This window comes from Podarcis pityusensis (genome assembly GCF_964106645.2).
Source record: "Podarcis pityusensis genome assembly, chromosome: 2".
In the NCBI taxonomy this organism is placed as follows: Eukaryota; Metazoa; Chordata; class Lepidosauria; order Squamata; family Lacertidae; genus Podarcis; species Podarcis pityusensis.
This window is the reverse complement of record NC_138029.1, coordinates 34781977-34809670: the sequence shown is the minus strand read 5'-3', so window position 1 is coordinate 34809670 and position 27694 is coordinate 34781977. Positions and strand designations below refer to the sequence as shown.

At 43.2% G+C, this 27694-nt stretch overlaps 2 protein-coding genes across 2 annotated transcripts; both read left to right on the top strand.

Moving 5' to 3' along the window:
• The first annotated feature begins 1911 nt into the window (after window positions 1–1911).
• On the top strand, window positions 1912–9853 carry SUMO2 (small ubiquitin like modifier 2). Its single transcript, XM_080996606.1, has 4 exons — window positions 1912–2120; window positions 4459–4590; window positions 8208–8279; window positions 9238–9853. Exons 1-4 carry the CDS (start codon window positions 2100–2102, stop codon window positions 9298–9300), a joined length of 288 nt encoding a protein of 95 aa, XP_080852732.1. The 5' UTR covers window positions 1912–2099; the 3' UTR covers window positions 9301–9853.
• Window positions 9854–14790: 4937 nt separating this feature from the next.
• JPT1 (Jupiter microtubule associated homolog 1) lies at window positions 14791–26407 on the top strand. Its single transcript, XM_080994156.1, has 5 exons — window positions 14791–14968; window positions 20047–20192; window positions 20990–21087; window positions 22621–22642; window positions 25362–26407. Exons 1-5 carry the CDS (start codon window positions 14913–14915, stop codon window positions 25508–25510), a joined length of 471 nt encoding a protein of 156 aa, XP_080850282.1. The 5' UTR covers window positions 14791–14912; the 3' UTR covers window positions 25511–26407.
• The last annotated feature ends 1287 nt before the right edge of the window (window positions 26408–27694 follow it).

Here is a 27694-nt window from a genome sequence, read left to right as displayed (position 1 = left end):
ATGGAGGCTGCAAGTATGGACATAATCAGTGGTCCATTCTGTGACTGGGAGCTTTTCATGTTACGTGCTGAGCAAGAATTGTTCTTGTTGACATCCTTCTGTCCTGAGAGAAAATGAAGTGCGCCTGCAAGGGTGAAGCCAAACTGCTGCATTAGCAGCACTGAAGTGACCTCCTCAGGGCACAAGCTTGGACAGTGTGTATAGAGGTTGTAGACTGCCCTGATGACATGACCCTCCTCTTAGCCTCACTGCTGTGGTCTAAAGGAAAGCAGAGCAATACGTCTGGCACCAGCTTGGCTGCAGGAGTTGCCAGAAGGCATACAAGGCATTTTTCAACCATTCTAGGGACTCCTCTCCAGATTTGTGTTTGGTTTACTCCTTAGCCTTTTCTTCTCCCAAAGATATCCCGGCAAGGCAGCAGAGATTTAGCATCAGAGTTTTCCTTCTCCTAGATGGGCTACCTTCCCAGGTTGACAAGACTCATCGGCCCCTCATATCCCTCTACAGCACATGCAGAAATCACCTTTTTTACTGTTGGCCCCATTATTGGTCTCGTCCGCTCAGTCCACTGGAGGCTGTCTTTGCATGCATAGGAAAGTCCCTAACAGAGGGCTGAGACCCACTGGCTACCCTCATCTGGTTTAGCTGGTCAGTGGAAGCTGTTTTTTAGGGTGTGGCCGCCGTCATATGCTGACAGCTTCTAGGAACCACTGGTTCCTAGAAGCACAGAGTGGGGACCAAATGTGAACTATGTTACACCAACAACATTAGTGGTATTCTGGTGTACCAAAGCTATAGCATTGCTCTGCCCAAAAATACAATAGTTGACCAGTTGTTTTTTGTGCATTTATGCCTATTCTCTATCACACGCATCAATTGTCTTCTAATTTCTATTTGCACACAGTGTGAAAAACCGGCAAGTCTGCTGGGCCCCAGGTGAACCAAGAATTCACTCAATACTTCCCAGTGACTGCACTATGCAGGGAAGATAAACAGTAGTGAAGTTTTTTCAAGGAAACTTATCTGCCCTTCTCATCAAGGGACCCCTGATAAATGAACACAGTGGAAAGCACTGTTCCACTAGGATATTCAGGGGATTAAAGCAAGTTTATGAAAATAGCAACACAATTTTCCTGTTATAATGGAGGATTATGTAAATATCCTTTCTTAAAACATCAGTGATGGGTTTATTCCAGAACCAGTGTGCTTTTCTTTCTGGACATTTGAGATCAAGGTGTGTTAATTTGGAAAGTGAAAAGAAATTATCAGTGAATATTAGTAAAGTGTACAGATTAAGTTTCCATGTAAGGTAATGAGGAAATCTGATATTTTGTAGTTTTTCATTAGTAGATAGGTACACTTCAGTGTAATAGCAGTTTAACATATGCATGAATTACAATTTATTTAGTGGGATACAAAGAGAAATTACGGAGTTGGTACAAGAAAACTTCAGCTAACACCCGGGAAAGTAGGGACCTACTTTGGTTGATATCTGGTGCAACAGAGATAGAATGGTTGTACACAGAAATCTAACAAGGATTAACGTGGCTAGCTCATCAACCAAATGAAAAGGAACAATTTAAAAGGCAGAAAAAATTTCTGTTTAGCAGGCCCATGTAAATCATCTCAATAGTAACTTGACGGAAAGTGCAAATTGGCTAGCTGGAGATCTCTGCAGTCTCCCAGGCCCGGCGGCCATTTTGAAAAGACAATACCCTCTTCACGAGCAAGAGCAATGCTCGCTGCGCCCAGCGGGGCGCGCGCACGTTGGGCAGGGGCGCGGACGACGCCCCCTGGGTGCGCGCACGCACGCAGCCATTGCCTCCTCCCTCCGCCGTTCTCTTCCGAGTTATGTAACGGCGCTGCGCGCTCTCGCCCCGCCGAGGCCCAATGGCGAGCGGACTGGAGGGGGAGGGGGGAGGCCGTGCGTGCGCGCTCTCGCAGGCTCAGGCGCGGCCCCGCGGCAGTGCGTGCGCGCTCACTCGCCCCCTCCCCCAGTCTTTCTGTCTCGGCCGTCGCGGTCGCCTTTTTTCATCCTTCCGTCCCCCCACTTGCTCGCGTGAGGTGCTCGCAGCGGACCGGCCCCCGCTGAACTCGCCATGGCTGACGAGAAGCCCAAGGTGAGCGAAGGCGGCGGGGAGCGGAGGCAACGGAGCCGGCACGGGCGGCGGGGACGGAGGCGGCGCAGCGTCGGCTCCGCCGCGCCGGTTCTTGCGCGCCATTTTCCACCCCTCCCCCTCTCCGCCTTAATCGGATTTCTTTCTAGGGGGAGGGGGAGGAAGGGATGGGGGTGCCCCCTCGAGGAGCTCGCCTTTCCTTACAGCGGCGAGCCTCCCTTGCCCCTGCGGAGGGCTGCGGAACGGCCCCTTCCCTCTCGGGTTTCTGTTGTTGATGTTGTGGCCCCCTCCCTTTGCAAGAAAGAGGCGCTAGTCCCTCGTGTGCTGGGCGCCGCCCGCAGCTTTATTGACCGGCGAGGGGGGTGGCGATGGCGATGGGAAGGCCCCTCTTTGTGTCGCTTCCTTCCTGGCCGTCCTGCACGCTGCTTGCTGTCCTCCCTAAGTGGCCCCTGGGCGGCAGGTAACCCCTCTTTCTCTCCCCGCTTCCCGCGGAGGTAACTGGCCTCTGGGTGGCCTGGCTTTTCCTTTTCCTCCCTCCTTCCTTCCTTCCCTCCCTCCTTTTCCGACGTACGCCTCGTTTTAAATGTGACTTCGGAGGCGCCAAAACGTTGGCTGCGCGAAAAACCCCTTTCCTCTCGCGGACTCCGCGGGATCCCGCCCGCCGCTCAAGGCGGTTGAACAGAGGAACGTTACTATTATTTTTTTTACAAAAGGGGGCGACGGTGGTGGTGTTCTGTGCGTGCGTGCCTTTTGGATGTAGTTTGCTTTGTGTGCGGGAGTGTGCAAGGGCGAGATCGGAGGTGTGGGGCTTCGCTGCTGCGCCTTCCAGGAGCTCTCTGCAAAGCCTTGCAGCGTGAGGGCCCTGTGGCGCCTGTGGTTTTTGTATTTTTGTGCGTGTGTCTTAGGTGCGTCGGAGGTAGGCCATAGGGAACGTCTGTTGTGTGGAGGTCGGGCGTACTGTGAACTTAATGGGATGGTCATAGTCATGGGTTCTTCAAAGGTACGAGTTGTACCATGAGGCTCTGAGCTCGTAGCGATCAGAAATAGGGAATGTTCCTAAGGTCAAACGATGCCCTTTTAAGTGGCACCCCAGCATACCTGCATAGTTTACAGTATAGTATGGAGGAACCTTACCCAGACCCAGACTAGTAGGTGCTATGTACTTTTAAAAAATGGTGGGCATGCTTGCAAAGTAACTTTTTGTTTCTTAAGTTCTTTAAGATAAAAGCTAAAAAGCTCTTAAGGTGTCTTCATGGTGGTGGTGGTAGTTGTTTTTTAACCCTGTTGAGTGAGAGAAGATAAGCACATTTTAAGATACATTATTTTTCTTTTCCTCTTATTTATTATATTTATATCCAGTGTTTCTGCCGATTAATTTAAGGTGGATTGCATTCCCCCCCCCCATTTGATCCCCATAACAACCCAGTGAAATAGTTTAAGGCTGAGACAGTAACTAGCTCAATAACACCCTGTGAACTTTATGGCAGAGGAGATTTGAACCCTAAACCCAGATCCAAAACTTAGCTAAGAAAATGTCTTTTTTCTTTCTTTCTTTCTTTTTTTGCAGTGGTGGAGTTATTTTAAGAAAGAAAAAGAGAAGTAGTTCTGTTCTCATTATGCTAAAGGGACAGAATAAAACAATAATTGCATGCATTATGAGGCTGTGCTTCAGAGTTGTGTACATAAATACACTAGAACAATAACTTAATGCTTGCCTTTAGTTTAAATAAAGCAAGAGAGGTGTTGGTAATTGTCAGGTCTGTAGCTAAAGCTCCAAGAATAGCTGTAGCTTTCCTAAGAAGGATAAAATTAACTATTGTGCTCTTTACAGCTGCATGCTGCTGCCTTAACCTTTAAAACTCTTTCCCCATATAGTAAGTCAAGAGCACTTTGGCTCTTAAATTCATCATTATATGGTGCTGGTCAGTTTTATTGGGTGATTTAAAATGAAATGTCTGAGTAGGTAAGCCCCACTGAGCTCACTTGTGCTTACTTCCAGGTAAGTTTGTGTAGAATTGCAAACTTAATGAGGTTTGTTAGTTTTAGTATTGCCATGTATTGTTGTGAATTTGGTATAGTAGATAAATCAAGTGAAATCTATGTTTAGTTCAGAACACAAAGCATAGAAATAGTTGCAGTGATCTAATTGGCCTGTCTACTATGGACCATTTGTTAGTTGGCAACAGCCCACTAAAACCACTTACTAATGAATGATATTTCTGAAACAGAGCTGTAGTGGCTAGTCTTTGAGAACTCTGGTTGTGATAATGCGTATTGAACTTGAGGATTCATTACTAGATGGAATAACTTTAAAATCATTATGCTTTTTTTCCCCGTACAGGAAGGTGTGAAGACTGAAAATAATGACCACATTAATCTGAAGGTTGCAGGGCAAGATGGATCTGTGGTGCAGTTTAAGATTAAAAGGCATACACCACTTAGCAAACTAATGAAAGCCTATTGTGAACGACAGGTGAGAAGACTGCATGAATACTCAAAGAAACATTTTGAGGCACCTTCATGCCTATTAACCCTGTAATAAACATGTACAATTGTACATGTAATGAAAGTGCATCCTTTCATGATCTTCAGTACAGAGGTACCTCGGATTAAGAACTTGATTCGTTCTGGAGGTCTGTTCTTAACCTGAAACTGTTCTTAACCTGAAGCACCACTTTAGCTAATGGGACCTCCTGCTGCCGCCGCGCCACCACAGTACGATTTCTATTCTCATCCTGAAGCAAAGTTCTTAACCCGAGGTAATATTTCTGGGTTAGTGGAGTCTGTAACCTGAAGCATATGTAACCCAAGGTACCACTGTACTCTCAAGGAAAAGGTTCATTCTCAGTTCAGCTTTCTCCATAGCTCCCACCTATTTAGAAGAAAGGTGCTACATTCCTTTTGGGGTTTTCCAGCTTGGTGAACGAAGCAAAAACAGAAAACAAAACAGAAGAAAGCAAGTCTAGGCATTTTGGTGCTGATAGTTAACTTTTATAGTATTTGCTTTTGTATTGTTTGGAATAATTTTATTATAGCAGGTTGAGGTAGTATTAAGTTATGACACCTGTTTTTGCAGTTGAGTTTGGGGAAACTTATGCAGTGTTTTCATCTTATGGTCTGTTTTCCACTCTTCTGGCTTGGAAATAAATCTGCTTCAAAAGGTGCATACTTCCTTATTGCAGCTTTAGAAAACTTAAGACTACCACAACCTAGTAAATAAAATGGGAACAATTTTCATAGTAATAAGGCAATGTAAGAATATTAACACAAAACATTTGAATGTTTTGAGATTCTGTACATGTCACGGTGAAGTTGGTCTCTGAAGTTAGCTTGCTCTACCACTTGTTATTAACATGGTTAGGGCATAGCACTTATATTCACAAACTTTAAATATGATGCAAGTTGTGAACAATAGTTATCCTGTTAAGTTTTCACTGAAGGACTGTGAACAGACTTCACCCTAAGGTTTGTGCTAGACTGAGTGCTTACACTGCAGTCTTCTCAAAATTGTGTTGTGGCTTTACCATAGAGTGGTAAGCTAGCTCTGTCTTTTGCAGAAGCTTGTGTCTTAAGCTGAGGATGAGGGATAATTTTTGGATGAAAGAAACTGTTGGTCATTCTGCGAATACTTCAGTGGAACATTCAACCTCATTTTAGTAGACTTTCATGTAATTGTTGAGGAGCAAGAACATGACAGTCTTCCAACATAATGCTTGCTAAAGATATTCTACAGTGGTACCTCGGGTTACATACGCTTCAGGTTACATAGGCTTCAGGTTACAAACTCCACTAACCCAGAAATATTACCTCGGGTTAAGAACTTTGCTTCAGGATGAGAACAGAAATCATGCAGTGGCAGCGGGAGGCCCCATTAGCTAAAGTTGTGCTTCAGGTTAAGAACAGTTTCAGGTTAAGAACAGACCTCCAGAATGAATTCAGTTCTTAACCCGAGGTACCACTGTATATCCAAGCATCACTAAACACTGAAAGTATAATACAAAATATGCAAATAAATGATGAGACTAAGGTGTAGCATTTCATGAGGACAAAAGAAAAAAACTTAGGAAAATGGTAAGACAGGATCATTGATGCATTGGATCAAGCAGGTACATAATTATGCATGGTACGCAGCAGAGGTCCACAAGTTCTTGCTATGGCAAGCATAAGTAGCCCCAACACCTCTGATGCACAGTGAGACAATCTCTTTTTTGTCCCTATATCCACGCTTGGAAGGAGAGATGGGACTACTTTGTGCTTTGCTGGGCCTTCCCAATGTTATGGAAGCACTGCACAACAAGGATGAATTCCAAAGCTGAAGACTGTTCCTGACCCATAGTGTATGTCAGACGCAGGATTCCTTCCCATGTTGCAGGAGTAAGAGCTGGATGCTTGTTGACCCCGTGGGCTAGGTTTGACAGGGCTGACCACCTATCAATCACCTAATATGTCACAGTGATGTCCTGTGACCTGTTTTTGCCCATGCATTTGATATCAAACCATAAGAGCAAAGGCATGATGTCTTGCTACCCCTGACCCTTTACCTGCACCATGCCTGATGTCTTGTGATTTCAAGTGCAAGTAAACATTGCTTGATCGCAATGGCTACACAGTGCAAATGTGGAAGTCTTGTGGGCCTCACTGCTGCCATATTGAAAGGTGGGCACATACCTGATTACTGCAAATTTGACTGGAGAAAATTGTGGACGTGAGAAGGTTTTGTGTTTGTTTTTTTTAAAAAAGTCCTAAATTGCCAGTCTTCCCTATGAGAATCTGTTTCTAGCCTAAAATGTGGGGGTAAAAAAAATATGACATGGTTTAGAGAAAATCTCTAAGCAGTTTAATTAAAACAGCAGAATAATAATAATAATAAAGCATTATTAGTTATAAAATGAGCACACAAGAAATGTAGCTTTGGCCTTTGGTGCTGAAAGTAACAATTGGGCTAAAGTACAGTATGTTACAAGTGACAAATTCCTACTTGTGGTAGAATGTGTCAGTTCATGTAAAGTGGCAGCCCTAAAAGTATGCAGCAAAGCAATGGGTTAAAGCGGGCAGAGCAGTTTGGATTTACAATATATGGGCTTAGTCATGATAGTTTATTTTACTTCTGGACTAACTGGAAGTAAGGACCAGTGCACACTCATTCAAGGTAACAATGCTCGTACCTAAGGTTCTATCTCATCTTCACATTGTTTCAAAAACATACCCAAATAATAATTAGGCATATTTAGTTTGCACAGCCTAATAGGATCAGTTCTATAACTTTTCAAGATTTCTAGCCCATGTAACATTTTGGGAGCAAACCTTGGCTTCTATTTTGGTAATTGAAGCTTCCTAGTGGCCAAAATGATGGTATAACCAAAAAAATGAGAGAGGAACTGCACTTAAGTGGAAAAAAGATAATTTTAAACTTAATATACAGCCTTGACATATCTTACTCGGAAATCCTCTTGTTGTGCCTTGCAGAACTCATAAGTGCAGAAACAGCGGTTTTGTTAGATGTTTGCAATGCAGTGCAATAAACCTAGAAAAATATTCTTGTTTCTCTGCTTTGGCTGTGGGTGAAATTCAGTGTAGCATTATTACAAATACTCTCACTGCAGAAGCATTGCCGCTTGCCAGATGGAACTGTCGCTTCCCCCCCCCCCCCCATGCTGTTTGTGGGGTTCTACCACCAGCAGCCAATTTTGAGGGGTGGGGAGGGAGAGACCTGTCATACAAGAGGAAGTCCTTGCACAGGGCTTCCACTAATGGGGTACATTAAGTGAATCCTGCTATCCTTCTGAAATGTCAGTCCTTCTGAGACTTGCCACCCTAAAGTCTCATTCAAGTTTTCTCCCAATTGTGATCTGAAATCACTGCTTTTGGACTTGAAAATTTATCTAGCATCTCCTACATGCTACCAGTAGGGGCACTGCTGAACACCTTTATTACACAAGCAACACTTAATTTACCGCTCAATAATTGTATTTTGGTACACTTTTCGTAAATGCAAAGATTGGTAAAATAAGTATGATGGCTTGTGGTAGCTGTTTGGCTCAGCTGATAAGTAACTGAGACTCTTCCTTTTTTAAATTTGTATTTATGTAGGGTTTGTCAATGAGGCAAATCAGATTCCGGTTTGATGGGCAGCCAATCAATGAAACAGATACACCTGCACAGGTAAGAAAAAAGCTGCCAAAGTTTCTGCTAGAGTGAAAACAGAAAATAAGAATACAAATATCAGCTACGAAATAGTTTAATACTAAATCTTATCCATGTTAATAGGTAGGTCATGCTGATTTGCAACTAACACTGTGGTATGTAGAACACTTACTCAGTTAATTGCCAAATGCAACAATTTTTTTTTTTTTTAGATTTTATGTCCCTAGTTCTTGATATTGGGTCCTGCATGCAGTTTGCGACAACCTAAAAGTACAATTTGAATTTTACCCAATTCTCCCTGTGCCATCCTAATACTTTAGCCTTCATTGCAGGTGTAGGGAGTTTTAATCTGATCCCTGTACAGTAATACATTATTATTGTTACGGATTCACCATCCTGACAAGTGAATAGTACAATTCTTCTGTCTTAATTACAGAAAATGCACTTAAGTTTACTATAATTAACTCTGTATTATTAATCTCTGTTGGCTTCGATTCAAAAGTGTCTTGCACAAGTGGAAAGAAGACACTTGCCTGCAGACAAGATAGCCTTTCCTGAATTCTGTCAGTCTTCCTATCCTGCAGTAGCGCTCTCCCCTTCCCCCCGCATGCCCATACTATGCCATTCTGGAGGGGCCTTTGCTCCCTATGGAGTGGCTTTTGAGAGACACCTGGGACTCCACTGGGAAAGGTAAACCAGGAAATCCCCGTTGCACAAGCTCTGTGCCATTTGTGCTTCTGTTGATCCAATCCATTGAGTCTGGCAGTACCAACAGAATTCAGTTCACTCATTCTGTAATGCAACCTTGTTTTCTAGTTTAGGTACATTAGTGGACTTCGTGTTACAACCACAGTGCAATCTTTAGGCTCTTGTATTTGCTTGTAGTTCTCTTTAGAGCAGGAGAAATGCAAATAAAAATGTTTTGATTGTGTCATTTGTTGTATTTTGAATTGAATTTTAAATCTTTTCAATGCAGTTGGAAATGGAGGACGAAGATACAATTGATGTGTTCCAGCAGCAGACAGGAGGAGTCTACTAAAAGAGAACCAAACTCCCTTTCCCACAGACAACATATTCACAATTAGAAAAACGAGACTTGGTTCAGCCACATCTTGACTACTGCAGTATAGCTTTCTCTCTCTGATTTCTTTTCCTATTCCTTCTATTGTACATAACGTAACTGGTGTATGTGCACAGACATGCATATTTTTTTTAACTAAATGGCCAATGGTATGTTTTGATCAACATCATATGGAGATGGGGTGGTAAAAACAAACTGGTCTGTGAAAATGCCCCATTCCTCCATGGCATGCTCCTCTAACTTTTATCTTTATATTCCAGTAAGTTATTTTGCTCTCATTGTTGAAAAACAAAAACCTTGCATACCTTATTTGATTGGATAATTTCAATGTTTTTCTTTTATCGTTGTACAACCAAGGACGATTTTATAACTTTTTTGTACGTAGCTGTTACATGTAGAGCAATCTGTCTTTAAGTAGGGGTAAATTACTCTAAACAAAAATTTGATCTTGGATAGTTTTCCCTTCAAGTAAAGCGTCTTGTTGTTTAAATAAACTTCTTGTTTAAAATAAGCTTATTTTTCTGTGTTGTGATAACATTTAAACTTGGGATGAGTCAGCTGATGTGGCAGACACTGAATCCACTAGTTACTTGCTGTTGTTTCATCAAATTGCTTGCCCAGTTATTATGCTGCCCCCTACTGTCTAGAGCAGAGTAAAATTGTCAGAGGCAGAGAGACAGACTTATCCTTTTTTAAAAAAAGAATAGCTCTTGTACTGGAAACCTTGGAAAGAAATGCCAAGGTTTCTACAATAGATAGCCAGATGAAAATGTTTTGCTTGTGTTTCATAGAATCATAGAGTTGGAAGGGACCACAAGGGTCATCTAGATCAACCCCTTGCAATGCAGGAAACCTGTCCAACATTGGGTCAGACCCATGACTGAGATTAAGAGTCTCATGCTCTACCAACTGAGCTATCCCAAGTATATACAAAAGGAAACCAGCTGGCACGCACCTTTATATTTGTGTATAATTGACAGGCTGTTCTGAAAGACTACAGTCAAACAATATGTAATGTGGGTGATCTGTGGCTAGGTTCCTTCGAGGCTTTTTAGTGATTATCCATCCTCACACAGCTACTTTAAAGTGCTGGTGAAATGTTTAACTCTTTTTTCACATACAGTTTCCCTCACATTCCCCCTATCTAAAAAGCAACCCATCACCCTGCTATTAACTTTGTGGGGAAAAACGCAAGATGGAGGCTTTATGGAGAGGTGGTTTATGGGTCTGGAAGATAGAGACAAATTTCCGGTTCTGGATGGGGTTGCACTCCTCTGGAAGCAGGTATAAAGCTTGGAGGTGTAGTTAGTGGTGCCTTTTACCTGCTTTCTCTGGAACAACCGTTTTGGCCGCATCAGGATTGGGCTGGCTCGGCTAGTGGTAACCTTGAGACTGGATTCCTGTAGTGGGCTATATGTGGGGCTGCACTTGGGCCTGGTCTAGAAGTTCCAGCTAGTGCAGGATGCAGTGGCTAGGCTGCTGATGGTGTCAGATGGCCAATAGCATGGAGCACCTCTGCTAAAACCTCTGCCCTGGCTGCCCATATGCTCCTGGACTAGGCCTGAACAACTTTGGGTCCAGGATATCTTAAGGACTGCCTGAACCTGTGATTGGTGATCAATCAGTCAGATCATCCAGAAGAGCGCTGTTAGTTGTCCCACATGTTAGAGAGGACTGACTGGTCTCCGCTAGAAGATGGACATTCCACATCTGACCTGTGGAATAAATACTATTTCAGGAGAGATTTAGCAGGCACTCTTAGTACTTTCATAAAGATCTTTTTATGCTATTAGGACCTGTGCAGTTGTTAAAACTTTATTGATTAGCTAGTCATTTTCATAATCATTTTATATTGTTTTTATGGTGTTTTATGTTTTGTTGTATATATTATTGTACTCTGCCTTGAAATATGAGTTGGTGGCATATAAATAAATGAATAGCTTGAGAAGGCTGATTTAGATTGGGGAAAATAGCCTAAGATGAAAGGGGATGAAACCTCATTTCCCCTATCTTTGGAGTAGTTGCTTGGGATCAGTTATTAAAAATAACTGGATAGTGGATCTCCTATGTCACATTAGTTTTGCCTACTTAAGTTCATAACAAAGTAATCTGTAAAATATAAAGTACTGTTCCTTACAATAAACTGCTGTTAAGTTATAAAAAAGGATAAAGCTATTACATTAATAGAGGGCTCAGTATTTACATGTTTTTCATCTGCTAGGGAGTAAAATATGGTTAGGATATTATGAGATTATTTTACACATTTAGTAATTAAAACAGTGCTCTCATCAAAAACAACAGTATACCTTGTGGAATGGGAAAACAGACATTGTAGTTTGTTCCAGTCTTGTAATCTTTTATGTGAATACAACATTGGGGTTCTAGCATTAGTGTGAAGGCCTAATTAGTGCTGAGAGGTTGTTAGTGCAGAAATTGCCATATATGCAGTTGCCTTCCTACTTTTTCCAGAACCCTGCTGCAGCTGGGCAGTTAAGTTACTCTTGTTGCCTTGTGGAGATTCAGGTAAGCCTTCATAGGAGCCATAGGAGCTGGTGCAAAACTGTCAGCCCACGGTCATAAGTTGTGATAAAGTTGAGGTATCTAGTTCAGAGCAGCCAGGTTTAAGATTGTAATTTTACTGTAAATATTACTAGTTCTGCTTCTGCTGTTAAAAATCCATGTTATGGGGCTTCTTGAGACGAGATGGAAGGAGAGGCAGGAGAGAGGCTTCAGCATCCATTGTCATAATTTGAGTTCTACGCATGCTGATGAAATCCAAATTTTAAGAATGTCCTAAGAATACTGGGGTATATTTTTTAACGTATTTTTAAATTTAAGATTTTGTCTCCATCCGAAATTGTATAGATTCACCTGATAGTATGTACTTATAAGTATTTTAAAACAAGGCAATCTCAAGAAATTTATTACTAAAATGAAATTGTTACTGTCTTGTTGGAATGGAGTTAAGCAAGAGCATCTGTATTCCAGAAATGTTATGCTTATTTACTTTTGTACTGCCTTTCTGAAAACTACCAAGGCAGTGTATTAAAAATAAAAATGTGATAAAAACATTGCAAGTACTACTAAAAGATACAGAAGTTCAAATTAGAAAGATGTGCCTTGACATATTCTCTAAAAACAGGGTGGTAGGGGGCAATTGTAGCTCTGAAATGGCATATACACTGTCCAGTGCTTCTGTACATGCACTGTACTTACAGGGCTAGCTAATAAATATTTGATAAAATGCATATCTACCGTTCTGCAAACGTGAAGAGGGGTATGTTCAAAAAATAACCCATCTGCTTCAAAGATTTAAATACATGGTCTGATGAGTTTAAGAAAGACAGAAATATATTTGTGTCAGCAGCAATGGGGCATTTACCGTACTTGAGGAAAGTGCTGGATTCATGATCTATTTTTCCTACTTGATCATCTGGAATCAAACACCTACAATTACCATTTTCTAGATTGATTCCCATGGGCATAGCTTCCTCTCAGCCAAATGGAGTTGCTTTCAAAGGGATGTGGTATTCCAGTGCTTCTTCATGCCTGTTTACATCACCCAGTTAACAAAAATACTATCATGGTTTATACAGATAATTAGGGGAAGTAATTTGTCTTAGTCTGTAGTACAGATAAAAAAACTTCTGAGAGCCCCCAGAAATTCAGTAATTTATGAAAGCAGCTACCTACTTAATTGGTGTGTAACAGGGTGGCCTCTATACAAAATGGGTGCCTGGTGCCAAGTAGGACCAACGGCAAATTCTGGTATGAAAGGATGGGATAGTGCAGATACTTTATGTGTTGCTCTTTTCACCCTCCCAAGAGTAAGAGACTGCAGTCATTCACAGGAGAGGAGACAGGAGTAAAGGATGCCAAAGAGGGTAATTATCTGAAGACAACTTCCATGAAATAACAAGCTTTCAGGGAGTGTGGAGAGTTAAGTGTTTTGACTGGGTGGTTTCAGTTCCATCCCCCTTAATTTATCTTTACTGAGACAGCCATGATCTCATCTCGTTACAGTGTTTCTCTCCCCCCCCCCCCTTTAACTGAATGACTTTAAATAGGGAAATAGGTTTTCCCCCCTGATCTATGTCTCAATATGGAGAAGTGATTAGAAATGCTTGTTTCAACAGCGGGACTGAGGAGACAGTACTCTATAAATGTGAGAAGCTAGTATTACTTGATAACCCTGCTTAAAGTGATTTCACACCGATTACCTTTTGCTAGCATTGTGTCAGTACTACACTTGAGACCAGCACCTTTTAAGTGTTCCCATTCACAGAAAAGTAAATGATGCACTTCCTTTGTACTGAGTAGGATTATGTCATATCATAGAATAACAAAACCTTGAGAGAGAACTATAGTGCCCTTTTGGCTTTAGTTTTTTTTTTTTTTTACTTGACTGTTGCTTCATGTTCTCAAACATGCATGTACATGCATACTTTCATAGCTTTGTAGAATAAAAAGTCTGCTGGCCACTGATCGCATGGTAAATTGCCACCCTATGTTTCCTAGAGCAAAACCAAAGGTGCGTTTGGAGAGGAGTCCTCATCTAAAACATCAAAGCATTAAAAAAATACTGGCATGTTTAAATACCAAGTGCTTTGCAAAGCAGCTGCTGGAACCTACATTTTAGTGAAAAGTCAAGCACTATACTTTATCTCCCCCCGCCACGAAAAAACCCCATTTCTTTTTCTTCATGCGGAAACCTGCCTATTTCATGCCCAGTCATGCTGCCTGCATCAAGAGAGATGTCAGGTTTTTCCTTTCTACCTTCTTACACATCGTGGTTATACACCGCAAAGCAATAATGTGATACCATTGTACTGCATACTTCCATATTCAAGTATTTTTATTTTTTGCCCGCTCATGCGGTAGTAATATTAGCATCACCCAGTTCAATCATATCCTGGAAGCAGCAAAACTACGGGGCATTGTACTGAAGTAGTGAGTTGCCGGTGTTTTGTTGTGTTGCGCGGTTGTGTGTACAGTAGTTTGAAAGGGCAGAGCGGCACTTTCTTTTCCTACATTGTGGGGGCCAAACCCAGGACGTGCCGGGTTCCGGGGCGCGACCAAACACCACTTCACGCATCCCTGCTATGCCACTCCCTATGAAGGGATCCCCTTAAACTGCTATCTCGTAAAGAAAGGCTAAGGAAGTTGTTATTGCCTCATGTGTAGCCCAGCCAATCAGCACCCAATTAATATGAGTGGCAGCCACACCGTTAAATCGGAAACAAAGGGGGAGAGCGCTCTGGAACAACCAATAAGCGCTGAGCAAAAGTACCTCTGGTCCAGTCCAGCGGGGCGTGCTTGTGGCTGGACCAATCTCCGGCATCCGGAGGCGGGGCGATCTCTGGAGTGGCACGAGGCCGGCAAGTGAGACCGAGAGAACGGTTTTGAACTGTCCAATACGACGGCACGAGCCATGATGGGTATAAAAGGAGCTGCCAGCGCCAAGCGGCTACTGCAGTTGACGCCGGCAGCAGTACAGTGTTGGGTTGCGGGAGTAACACCTTCCGCTTACCTCTTCCTCGGGCGGCTCCTCACCCGGCTTCTTCCCCGCCATGACCACCACGACCACCTACAAGGGGATGGACCCCAGCGGGCGAAGCAGTTCCAGGTCGGTTTGACCGTTTCCCGGGGACCGTTTCCTTGGTTTCATATCTATATATACGCCGCCGCTTCCCATCCTCCGCTTTCCCCCTTCCTTTCCCTGGACAGTGTGGGGAGCGGGCCAGAGCCCATGTCTCTTGGGTTGTCGGCGGCGGCGGCGGTTCTTCCGTTCACACGTGGTTGCTGCCGGACACGTGAAGCCCCCCACCAACGCGGGTTAGAGAACAGGGTGTTGGGGAGGGGGGTCCTCCGGTGGGCCTGGGAGGGTCTTGGGAGCCAGTTCCGCTTGGCAAACGGGGATCCCGGTTCGCGGCCGCCCGAGGCTTTTCCTGGGTGGCGAAGGGGTCGTCCACACGAGGCCACTACACGGGTGTGGGCGCTTTCCTTCAGGCGCACAGAGACCGCGGGTGGCCTATTGTCATGCCGCGGCTCCGGGACTTTCCTCCCGGCGGTCCACACCCACACACCGCCTGGATGCGTCTCTAGGGCGGGTGGGAAGGCAGGAGCCGCCTTCCCTTTTATGTCTGCCAGGATGCCTAGAAGACAGGCGTGGTGCCGTCCAGCTCTCCGCTGCTGGAAGTGGGGAGCCGGCGGTCCGCCTTTTCTCTCCTTCGAGGCCTCGCTCGCTTTTCCGGACCTGTGTCGTACTTGCCTTCCCCTTTGTATGCTGCGATCGTCGGGAAGAAGCCCCTGCTTCTCGGCTTCGGAACTGCAGATTGTTGGGAAACGGGGAAATGACGCACCATATTGCTTGGGGTGGGGGGGCTGGAGCTTTTATAAGAGGATAGTTTGGGGGGGGGATGTTTTTGTGCATGTTGAGAATAGGCCTCTTACACCCCCCCCCAAAAAAGAGGATTAGCCACGGGGCTTTAGTTTAGTACAGTACAGTACTGTCTGCTTTCCGCCACGACGGATAAGATTCTTTGGCTTGCGAGGGTGGGAGCCGCACCCAGCCCGGAATCTGCTCGGGGGCCGCGGAGCCTTTCGCTTGCCACAGCTCTTTCCCTTCTTCTCCCCAAAGAAACAGCTGCGGGGCGGGGGCGCGCTCTTGAGGCTTGGCCGTGTCAGACTCGCTCAGCAGATTGATCCGTGTGCTTCTGCTTCCCAGCCTAACAAAGGAGGCTGCTACCCCTCCCCGATCAACAGGATTAGGTGCTCCCCAAACCCTTTTGCGTCACCCCTGGCACCGTTTCTTGGCTTCCTTTTTGTCTGGCTTGTAGATCTCGGCAGCGAATATCTTAATCTGGCGTGGTTTCTGTAAGTGATTCCTCGCGCTGGGTGGGGCTTGAGCACACTTCTATTGTCTAGCATCTATGACCATCTCTACCTGTTAACTCGAGGCTTAGAAGCCGGGAGCAAGTCAGCAACTTCTGTAATCCTCTGAAAGGCTGTCTCTATCTTTGGTCCAACTTCTGCCTGTAGAGGAAGACTTGATCTTGAAAGGCATGAAGGTGTATGGAGCTTATTGCACACTGTTGCTTTAAATGGATTAGATCTTAAGCATGTTCTGGTGCTGCAACTTTGAATATCTTTTGTATTGGTCAGTACTCTGCATGCTGCATGGCTTGCTTTTGGGATTACAAAGTGGGGGCATTGGAAGTGGAGGAATAACTCTGGTTCTTCAGAACTGATTTTTGAAAAAAATGCCTTTTTGGTGAACAAAGGAACTAAGTTGGGGGGTGAATTATTATCAGTTGCATTGCAAAATTGAGAGAGAGGCCAAGTAGTCATGTGGTTGGGAATCCAAAGGCCCCAAACTCTAATGTGGCACTCAGAGTGCCCCTAGTTTATGTGTAGAGAGGTAATATAAAAAGCTTGGCAGGAGAAGTAATTGTTTTCTGCCTTGTTAGCTCCCATGGGAGTCAGTGGGAGAAGAATTAACTGCACCAGGTTCTGTCATGGCATAGACCACGGGTGGGGGATCTTTTTCATTCCAAAGGTTGCATTTCCAGCTAGGCTACCTCCCAGGACCTCATGCCATTGGCAGATGGAGCCAGCAACAGATGTGGCAGGCAAGAGGCATTATCACAGTACAAGGCTTTGTACTTTTGGAAGATGCCCAAGGGCCAGATAAAAGGGCTTGGAGGGCCACTGTAGGCTCCAGATCTGAGGATCCTCATCCCCAGAGTAGGCTTTTGGCATGTCCTTGGAGTGGGGTGTTGGATCTGGTGTGTGTTGAGTCCATACCTTGCCCATGACTACACCCCATTTTGGGGATTTGCACAAATTGCACTTGAACTCTGGTAGTAGAGCAATTTAGCCAGTGGCACCTTTCTGCAGTACAGTAGTACCTCGGGTTACAGACGCTTCAGGTTACAGACTCAGCTAACCCAGAAATAATACCTTGGGTTAAGAACTTTGCTTCAGGATGAGAACAGAAATTGGGCGGCAGCGGCGGGGTGGCAGCGGGAGGCCCCATTAGCTGTAATGCGCCATATTTGTAAATCATTTATTTCCAGCTTATAAATTTCATTGCACACACACTCCACACCAGGAGTGGAGAACTTGTGTCCTCCAGATGTTGCAAACTACAGCTGCCATTATTTACCTTCCTGGCTGGGGATGATGGTTTTGGAGTCCAAGTACAGCTCTAGCGGAACAGATTGCACACATCTGCAGTAGAAACCAACTGAAGCAGTATTTTATTTTTTTTAAAAAGCACTTGTACAGACACCTCTGGTGAATAAGAATAGCCTCCAGGCAACAAGACTGGAAAGGTTTATTACCCTTGTTTCTCTGCACACACACCCTTCTTTTGTGCCATAAATGACTGAGCACATATTCACAAACACACTGGTTTCTTTGTAAGACAGTAACTATTGTAAAAGGCAGAAGTCACATTTGATAAACGTAAGTTTGTTAATGCCTGAAAGTTTTTTCCTCCCCTGTGTCTGGTTGGTGGTTGTTAGTACTATCAAAATGGCCTACAATTAAATCTACTGAATGATGTAATTTGGAATAGGGGAGGTGTTTGTGGTAGCTTTTTCTAGTTACCAGCAGTTTGTTTGTTTCATTTGTATCTCACCTTTTCTCCAAGGAGCTGGGAAACCCAGCCAGATGGGCGGGGTATAAATAATAAAATTTTATTTTATTTTATTATTATTATTTGGTGGTGTATATTACTCCCCTCCTCATTTAATCCCCTCAACAACCCTGTGAGGTAGGTTGGCCTGAAAGGCAAAGACTGGCCCAAGGTCACCCAGTGAGCTTCAGGCTGAGTGGGGATTTGAACCCAGGTCTCCCATGTCCTCGTCCAGCACCCTAACCACTGTGCCAAGCTGGAGGTAAGCATGAACTCAGGCATTAAGAGTTCAACACTCTAACCACTACACCACACTGGCTCTATTCCAAGTTCCAGGCTCTTGCCTCTAAGGGAAGGGTGGCATAAAGGATCTGTAGGTGCACTCTGAAGCTAGCTGATGGTAAAGGCATCAGTCCACCGAAGCAGCCCTTCCATTCCTTCTTTAGCTTTGTCTGTTTGACTGCTGAGCCCTTTCCACTTTAGCATGAAACATTCCTACATAAAAATGAGTTCCATATGTACTCTCCCTTTGTGGAGTATCTCCCATTGGGGAACATAAGAGCTTTAGGTAAGCTTATGACAGCTTCCTGTGTGTGAAGATATGAAATACATATTGCAAGAAAAATGGTGATGATACATGGATTCCCTTGCAGAAACTACCGTAGTTTTTAAAAGAATAATATATGTAGGATTCCTTCCAGTGCTTGCGTTGAGTGCTCTTTTTGCACTCAGAGTCAGGGTCCACCCACCTGTCGGTTGTTAAGGAAGATAAGTCTTACTTTTAAAGTTTGGTTTATCACTCATTTCATTTAGGAACAACTCATATGATATAATGTGTGGACGACTTCCAAATTGCCTTGGATTGGATTTATAATAGCACAGCTCATGTATGGGTCAAAAAACCTTACTTTGTCACAGTCACTTGTTATTTAATTCAAAAAGTTGCCTTAATGAAATTGACTGGTAATTGTTGGGAGGTACAACTTTCTTGTTCTAGTCTATAGAAGCGTCTAAAATAGGCTTCTATAGAAGGTTTGTATGCTAAACTCCCACGAAATTGCGCAGTCATATGGAGGATGGAGCAAGCTGGTTTACTCCTGCTCTGGAGTCTAGACCCAAAACAGTGGATTCAAGTTACAAGAAAAGAGATTCCGACTAAACACCAGGAAGAACTTTCTGACAGTAAGAGCTGTTTGAGAGTGGAGCAGACTCCCATGGGAGGTTGTGGACTCTCCTTCCTTGGAGACTTTTGAACAGAGGTTGGATGGCCATCTGTCATTGAGATTCCTGCATTGCAGGGGGCTGGACGACCCTAGAGTCCCTTCTAACTTACAGGTCTATGATTTCGTTTTCCTGATGTAACTAGTCAAGGGTGTGTGATTGGTGTGTACTAGGTAACTCCAACATACAAGGGACGCAGACCCTGGCAGTGTTGATGATGCTTTGCCAGGTGGTGTGTTGGCTTTCCAACATCCAGGTGGATGACACAGCCAAAAAAGATACCCTAGTAGAATTCCTATTCTGCGGGTTAATAGGCAGGCATGTGAATTGTTTGCAGCATGACCTAGAGATGTTAGCTGTGCCATAAGAGTATTCAGTGACAAGATGTGCAAACCTTAACACCTGAAGTACACTATATTATATCTAACATCTAGTTCAAAGGACCTACAGTGATATGCTCTCTAATGCACACTCCACCCTCTAATGCACACTGCAAGGCTAGCAGTGTTTAATGCTGCTGAAGTCAGGTATGAAGTATGGCACAGTGAGTTGCTTGTTGATCCAGACTATAGCTAAGGCATGTTATCAGGACAGCATGGGAATTAGAAATTACTGATCTTAAATTTCAGATTCCTGAACTATCCTCCAGTCTGACCTTGTCCTTCTTTGCTTCTTTCTCATAGATACTAAGTGCCCCACTTTTGGAAAGTTTCAGCAACAGCTTTCAGTTTACTCTGAAAATAGTTGGGCTAACCTGCTACTTTAATGCCCTCTTTTTGCACTGGTAGGCTACACTGTAGATGACAATGCTGTAAACATAACTCTCGGGTCTCTATTTCTAGAGTTCTTCGTCCACCAGGTGGTGGTTCCACGTTCAACATGGGATTTGATCTGCCAAAAGAACACCAAAACACAAGAAGACACAAGATGGCATCCAATATCTTTGGGACTCCAGAAGATAATTCATCCTCCTGGGCTAGCTCAACAGGTGAAACAACTACTTCTCATTCTTTAAAGGGGTGCCCATGGTTGAATATCTGGATTCGGGTTTTCTGACTGTGCTTCCTGGCCTTGTTTTGGAGCTGTAAAATAGTCTTTGTAAAACAATTTAAAAAATAACTGGAGAGAGGATAACTTGCAGTGTAGGCTTGTCTGTACTTGAATAGTCGCTGATGGGTGGAAGCATGAACTACTTCCTCGGTTAGGAGGAGCTGCAGCATGTGGAAGTAGCGTTGAGCAATTTTTGGCTTCAGTTTATCTGTTCACAATCTCTTGGCACTGGGGCAAGTCCTAGCCTGTTTACATGCTAACTCCTGTGACCCTGTTCTAAGCCGTGGTGTACTAGCACACCAGTGGCTATTTCACTTACAGAACTAGCTGCATGTACTCTGCAGGCATTGGGAAAACATTAATGGTGCTGTAGTGGCAGAGTAAATACTAGCATTCAATCTGTTTCTAATGTGCCTATGAGGGTGTCTCTATAAATGAAGAAAACTGCATGAAATTTTGATACAGAACAGGTCAAGAGGGTCATTGTTAGGTCAACTGGTTGAATGTGCAAAAGTACTTGTACTAAGCTTAAACTCATAGCAGATGTTCAAGATTCAGAAACATTTTGAATAGGGAGGTGTTGGGACTGTGCTAGATGAGGTATGTGTTAAGCAGGTAACAAAGAATTTTTGGGCCAGTTCATTGTCTCTGGTTGTTGCTTAGAAATATTGTACATGATTTTATTATTTGGGGTATCTGCTTTAAGTACATGTTACAGTGACAATTTATTCACAGCAGCCAAGCCCAGCGATGTCAGTGAAAATTCCGAAGCTCCTGGGTCACAAAGAAGAAATTCTTCTGATGCAATCTCTGGTGACTTCGTGGATCCAAAGGTAAGAGCTGCTCTTTCTGTAAATTGAGAATATTAAAATGGTGGCAGAGCTGCTCAACCTTCAGAGGGCTGGCTTTGCTCTTATTTTGTTACCTTCCTCCTCAAAGGAAGGTATACATGAAGATATCCCTAGTTCTTGATAATTACATTTCAAGCACAGTGCTGCTCTGAAAACACTGCCTCTGCTTGCCATTTGAAGCAGAACTCCAAAGACATTAATAATATAGCAGATTAACATAAAACTAAAACAAACTGATAGCACTTTGGATCAGGCCAGTGGCCCATATACACCAGCAGCATCCTGTTCTCATAGTGATCAGCCACAAGCATAAAATACCTGCTTTGAGTATTAGGAGTGTTTGCTTCCTATTGATGGTACCTTGTACACTAGTTAACATGTGAACTGATAGTTGTGACTTCAGTCAACATGTATGAGTCTAGAGTTTCCTCTAATTTTGGACAAGGTGGCTCCTATGTATGCTAGTGCTTTTTTGAAGATAAGTTAACTACCCCCAAATTTGGGTTTATATATCAGATTGCTAGGTAATTAGTAATCATAGGTTAGCCTATACTAGGGATGTACTGCTCCTAGCATATTTTCATCCAGATTCTCAACTAGTGGTAGGCTGGTATGTTTTGTTATGGGCCTGTAAGTTTCCTTTATGGCACATGTTGCTGAAGTCAGGAAGTGACCTTCAGGAAACCACCCCCTTGGGTATGTTTGGTGGCCTGTTATGGGAGTACCTTCCCTGGTAGGTTATTCTACATGGGAAATGACTGGATGAATGAGCCAGTCATTCTTGATGCTGCAGAATTACCAGCCCTTTGTAGAGGCTGACTGGAAGTAGGCAGCAGGGAAAATCAGTAAAACATAGCCATGCAATGGTCAGTTTCTTCTCTTAAATGGGTATTCAAGTCTCACAGACACTTGGTTTCTTCTGGACATCAGCAGTTTCCTCCAGGTATGTTAGTATGCCTCAACTCACAGATTGGAAATTACTGTATGTACTCAAGTATAAGCCGACTTTTTCAGCACATTTTTTTATGCTGAAAAAGCCCCTCTTGGCTTATACTCAAGTGAGGTCCTTTTGGGCTGCTCCTTCCTCCTCCTCTGCCTCTGCCACTGTCGGCGGTGGCGGAGGAGGAAGGAGCAGCCCGAAAGCAGCCCTTTTGGGCTGCTTGTTCTTCCTCCACCACTGCCGCCACCACCAGGTTTGTGGTGTGGTGAACCGGCTTATACGCGAGTCAGTAGGTTTTCCCAGTTTTTTGTGGTAAAATTAGGTGCCTCGGCTTATATTCGGGTTGGCTTATACTTGAGTATATATGGTACCTGTCTTACAAATTGGAAAATGTATCCCCACCAGGATTGAGTTTTTCCCCATAAAACTCAAACTACAGTCATTGTTTCAGAAATCAGGTTTCTGCTATTGACAAATATGCTTACTTTATATTGGCTCAGCTAAAGAAGTGATCTTTGTTGGTTGATGTCAGCAAAGGTAGAATTAACATTGGCCTTTTTTTATTATTATTGCAGGGCGGGGACGGTGAGGCTCCTGGTAAGTACTTTCTCCTCCTTGCCTGTAAATAAGCGAAAAGAAAATTCATTTCCGGCTTGGGTGGATGTGTACACTGATGTGTGTTGGAGTCTGAAAGGATAAATGTGGATCAAGATGACTTTTGAGGAGAGGTGTCTTCATAATGAAGACCTATCTGTCAGCTCTGTGGCCTCTTCGTCTTGCATAAGATTTTACCTGGTTGCAGTTCACACATGAATAAATGCAAAACATTTTAATTTTTAGGTGTAGCTAGGGTGCACCTGCCACCACATACAATAAGTGAATAGAATGTGCATGTATACCTCAGCAGGCATGATTCATTGGAGTTCTGTAGGGATTTGTGAACATAGAATGGCGTAAATATGTCCAATTCGTGTATGTGTTGTGTATGGTGGCAGACATGCTGAAACTAAGTTTAAGAGGAAATTGCTGCCAAATTACACAGAAAGGAGCAGAATGGAAATGGGAGGGGTGGGTTTTTTTTGTTTTCAAACATGAGGAACTATTAAGAGTGAAGCTAGAGAGAGACTTCCATAGCACCTTTAAGGTTGAGTGTTCCTTTTACTCCCAACGTTGTGTGGTGAATAAAGAGCTGTCATTTGTAGATCCATAACTCTATGAGACCTACAACATAAACTGTACTTTGAGAAGGCTGCATGTGAGTGTGTGATGTGACTAGTGGGCTTGGGTAACTTACAAGTTGTCCAACAACTTAGGCAAGAGGCTTCCAACTTGAAAACCTGCCTTAACGAATTGGGGTCCTTCCCCTAATTCTGTAGAGTTCCTGTTGGTGGTGGTTTGTCTGCTAATGGCACAAAAAATGCCCCAGCTACCATGTGAAGGCTCCTAGCTATACTAAAGCAATCCAGAATTACCACACTCATTTTGTTGGGGAAATGGAGTGAATAGAATGGAATTAGTCCGGTTTTCTGTCAAGCAGAACAGGTACTCATGATGCTTAATGTATTGTGCACATGAGTACCTTCTATCAGCTGTGAAATAGCACGCCTCTTTGTCTGGTAGCCAGTTACCATTACTCACTTGATCTCTCTGCAGGATTCTTGTAGACCTTTGCCTTCTCCTAGCTGACTTTTTATATGCATGGGACAGCTTTCTAAGATGACTGATCTTCAGAATTTCAGCAGATAGCCTTAGCTGTCTAGTGCACTCCAAACATAGTTAGCCTCAATCAGTGTTCAGTGAAAATGTTTCTTATAAGAGCTGGATAGAGGGGGTTTTTCAACCTGTGGTTAATCATCCAGAAATCTGCCAGTTGAAGTAGATTTCAGAATCAAGGTCAGAGAGACAACCTGGCAACCTGAAAGTGAAATAAACCCCAATTTGGCACTCCCATTTAAAACCTACACTTTATAGTCCAAGAAAGGGATTGTAACATGCTGCAGGAAGGGCAGGTGTAAGGCCACTGATAACTAGCAGATCTGAGCCTTGGGTAGCTTAATGTCTGAGACTAATAGCCATTGTGGAAATGAACAGCAAAGGTGGCTGGATGAATTTACAGCAGAAAGATTATAGAAAGAGCTTGAAGATAGCAAGCAGCTATAGTTCGGAAACCTATTCTACATTAATTTTGAAAAATCTAATTTATCTGATTTTTCTTCCTGGAAATGTGATGGTATTAGGGCAGTGAATTATTTGTATGTTGGCAGGTAGGAGTTCCTGAGTAAAGACTAAACAATAATGGTTTTAATTACATGCATATGCAGGAATTCTATCCGTGCAGCCAGTCATTAGTGTGGTGTCTAGATTGTAATAACCAGGCTTGGCAGATTGTTTGAAAGCTTTGGTTGAAACATCTTTGGAAAAGCTGCATACCAAGGAGTTTCTAAACTATCTGGCTAGGATGTATGATGTACTTAGTTCTGTGGCCAAATGGCACATTAAATCCTGTTCGACATGCTGCCTGCATTCAATTTCACAACACAACATTAATCCTTACTCTTCTGCATATAGTGTGTTCTGCTTTTGTTGGATCTGCTTACCATAAGCAGGTGCTTCAATTAAGCAAATGGTTAGATGTGATGATAAGGCTCCTTGTACAATGAATATTCCCCTAAAGTGCATATGCATAACGTGGATTGACTGATGCTCTTTCCTTGCTAAATTCGCTGGCGTTAACTTCTGTTTTTCCTACTTTTAAAAATTGGGTTTTTATATTGTTGGAGACAAAAAGAAAACACAAGAAAAACGATAATGCCAAAATATAACAATGGGGACAATAATACAAATTCATAATGCTACTATAGGACATTGGGGCTGACTGGTGTTGACTCCTCAATAAATCTAATTTACTCTCGATACTTGGAAATACTTAAACAGAAAAGGAGTTTGCTTGGGTCCGACTCCAAATAATTTGTGCTTTGCTATACATGCAGCTGAGGAATGGGGATCCTGTGGCCCTCCAGGTGTTGCTAGAATTCTGCTTACTCCCGTCAGCCCCAGCCAGCATGGTCAGTGATCAGGGATGATGGGAGTTGTAGTTCAGCAGCATCCAGAGGCAACCCTGGACCTTTCCCAGAGACAGTCCTGTACAAGTGAAGCCCACAAAAGATGCAAGCCCAGAGCAGTGTATCTGTTGGGCAGCAGTCTTTTCTACTTCCGTTGTTTAAGATTTGCCACAAAGCCAGTGTTTGTCCCGCAATAACTTTGATACATTGGAGATTGAAGCATTCCTCTTTTTTCCCTATTCCTCCTCTTCTAGAAAACACAGAGGTTGAAATAGAAGCTGCCTCTGGCCCGAGTGAAGAGAAGCCTGTGCCGGCTGCACCAGTTCCTAGCCCCGTAGCTGCAGCACCTGCACCATCTAGGAGAAATCCACCTGGCGGAAAGTCCAGCCTAGTCCTTGGTTAAACTTATTCCTCCTTTGCTCCTCCTCCTAACTACTTGGAACTCATGTCTGTCATCTTTGTTTTCCTTCCATGCTTGTGAACTGCACAACTTGAGCCTGACTGTACTTCTTCTCAAACTGTCATTAAAGAAGCACTTTATGTACTTCATCTTTTTTAAAGGAAGGTTTTTTCAACTTCTGTCTTGTCTCCCTTGGGTCTACTGGAAGTGGAATGTGTGATTTCTTTTCCTAGTGGTAGACGTAGAGCAGTGGCATTCCTATGCAGCCCATGGCTGATGGAAAAATTTCTAAGGTATATATATATATAGTAGTGTATCATAACCTAGGCTGGTTGGTTCTGAGTGTGTTAGATGGCATTTTGTCCTGAAATTTGTAGAAACCCCTTAGTTAGCTTAGAAGAAGGGTTGAAAGTCCAGGGTTGCACAGATCAGAAGACGGTTGACAAATGTACTCTTTCCTACCCATCCCTGCAACACATACTAGTTGGTTATCCAAGGTATCATTCAGTAACTGGTAAATGTCTAAAGCCCTGTTGTGCATTTCTGAACAGTAAGAGTCATGGTGCTAGCGATTACCATGCTGCCTTCAAACAAGAAGAATCTTGGTTCAGGCATATCAAGTTGGGACCAGTGCCAAATGACAGGGCTAGTAATTTGAGATGCTGTTCTGTTGCCCCAGTATCGGGACCACCTGAAGTCAAGGTGGAGTGGATCTTGCAGAAGTAAGTATTGGAGACAGGAACAATCTCTTTTAAGAGGCATTCTAGTTCAAACAATTCCTGTGCTATGCATGATCATGTTGGTGCTTGACCATGAGGTGAGAGTTTCATCCTTCTAAATGTGTGTTGTATCTTGATGAAGCTGGATTGTTGCTTAAATAAAATATATAGAAATTTTGAAGCAGTGTCAGAGCTTTGTTTTCAGGGTCTGCTATGCTGCCTACTCATCACTTGAATATCAAGTTGAAATCCACAAAAACGTGGAAGAGAAATTGGGTGGTTTCATAGAACATTTCCATATACACTTCCCAAACAAACAGCCATTGCTGTAGCAATGTTAACATGCTAGGTTGCTGCTAATTAGTGCCATTATACTAGAAGTGTAATCAAGTGTCATGTAGCCATCATGCTTTGCGGTAACTACGGAGGTATATCTGCTTTAAGAGATGGGAATACAGCGTTGATAGTTGTGAAACTAAATCACTTTCATTTGGCTTTTTACACACGTTAAGGGATGCTAAACAAGATCTCTTATTCAAAGGCTGCTGTACATAAAATGGCTAGTAATTACAGATGGAACAGTTTGACCATAATATTTAAAACATGAAAATGGAACACATTTTAGAGGTTGAGTAGCAGTTGGGCATAACAAAGAAGTTTTACATCTTGCACTGAACAGCACTTCCTGTCTTGAATACAGAGAATATTTTGAAAATTTGTCAACTGGTCCGTAACTGGATAATATGCCATAGATCCAATATTGTTGACTTGCCTGTTCCTGGGTACTCTAGGAATCCTGTAATAAAGAACTCATGGTCGGTTGCATCCATTTTTCCTACTGGTTGGTTTTTAAATGGAAAAGAGGTTCTAAGTCTAAAACAGCTAAGATCTGGAACAAACAGGTCTATATCCCTGTTTTCAGCTCCAATACTTGACCTATTTTTTTAAAAAGCATTTCTATTTGAATGTGTTTTTTTAACCTGCCTAGTGTTTATTTAGCAAAACTATGTTGATGCATGTTGTGCAAATAAACAAAAACAAAACCTTACTACCTCAAACCTGATACACTTTGAATGGGCCAGGATGCTACTTGCTGTAAGAAATGCTCAAGGCTGCCTACAACCTAAATTAAAATAAAAGGTCTTCATAGGGTGCTCTGTTCTATAGAGTCAGATCATTGGTCCCAGTAGTTTCATGTAGAGACATTAAACAATGAGTTACAGAAGTCCTCCACACTACAGTCTGGAAGCACCAGGCCAAGAAGCACCAGAATCGGGGGGAAACAGTGCCCTGTCTGCATAGCTCTTCTTGTGTGCTCTAGCTCCCAGATACTGATCTTGGTATTAGCCCATTGTTTGCTGGCTGTCCATTAAGAGCTTGGGAACTATTGCAACCTGATACAGATGAAAGAAAGTCTTTGCCCTAATTGAAGGGAAGCAAATAGTTTCTTACACATCATTGTTGTGCA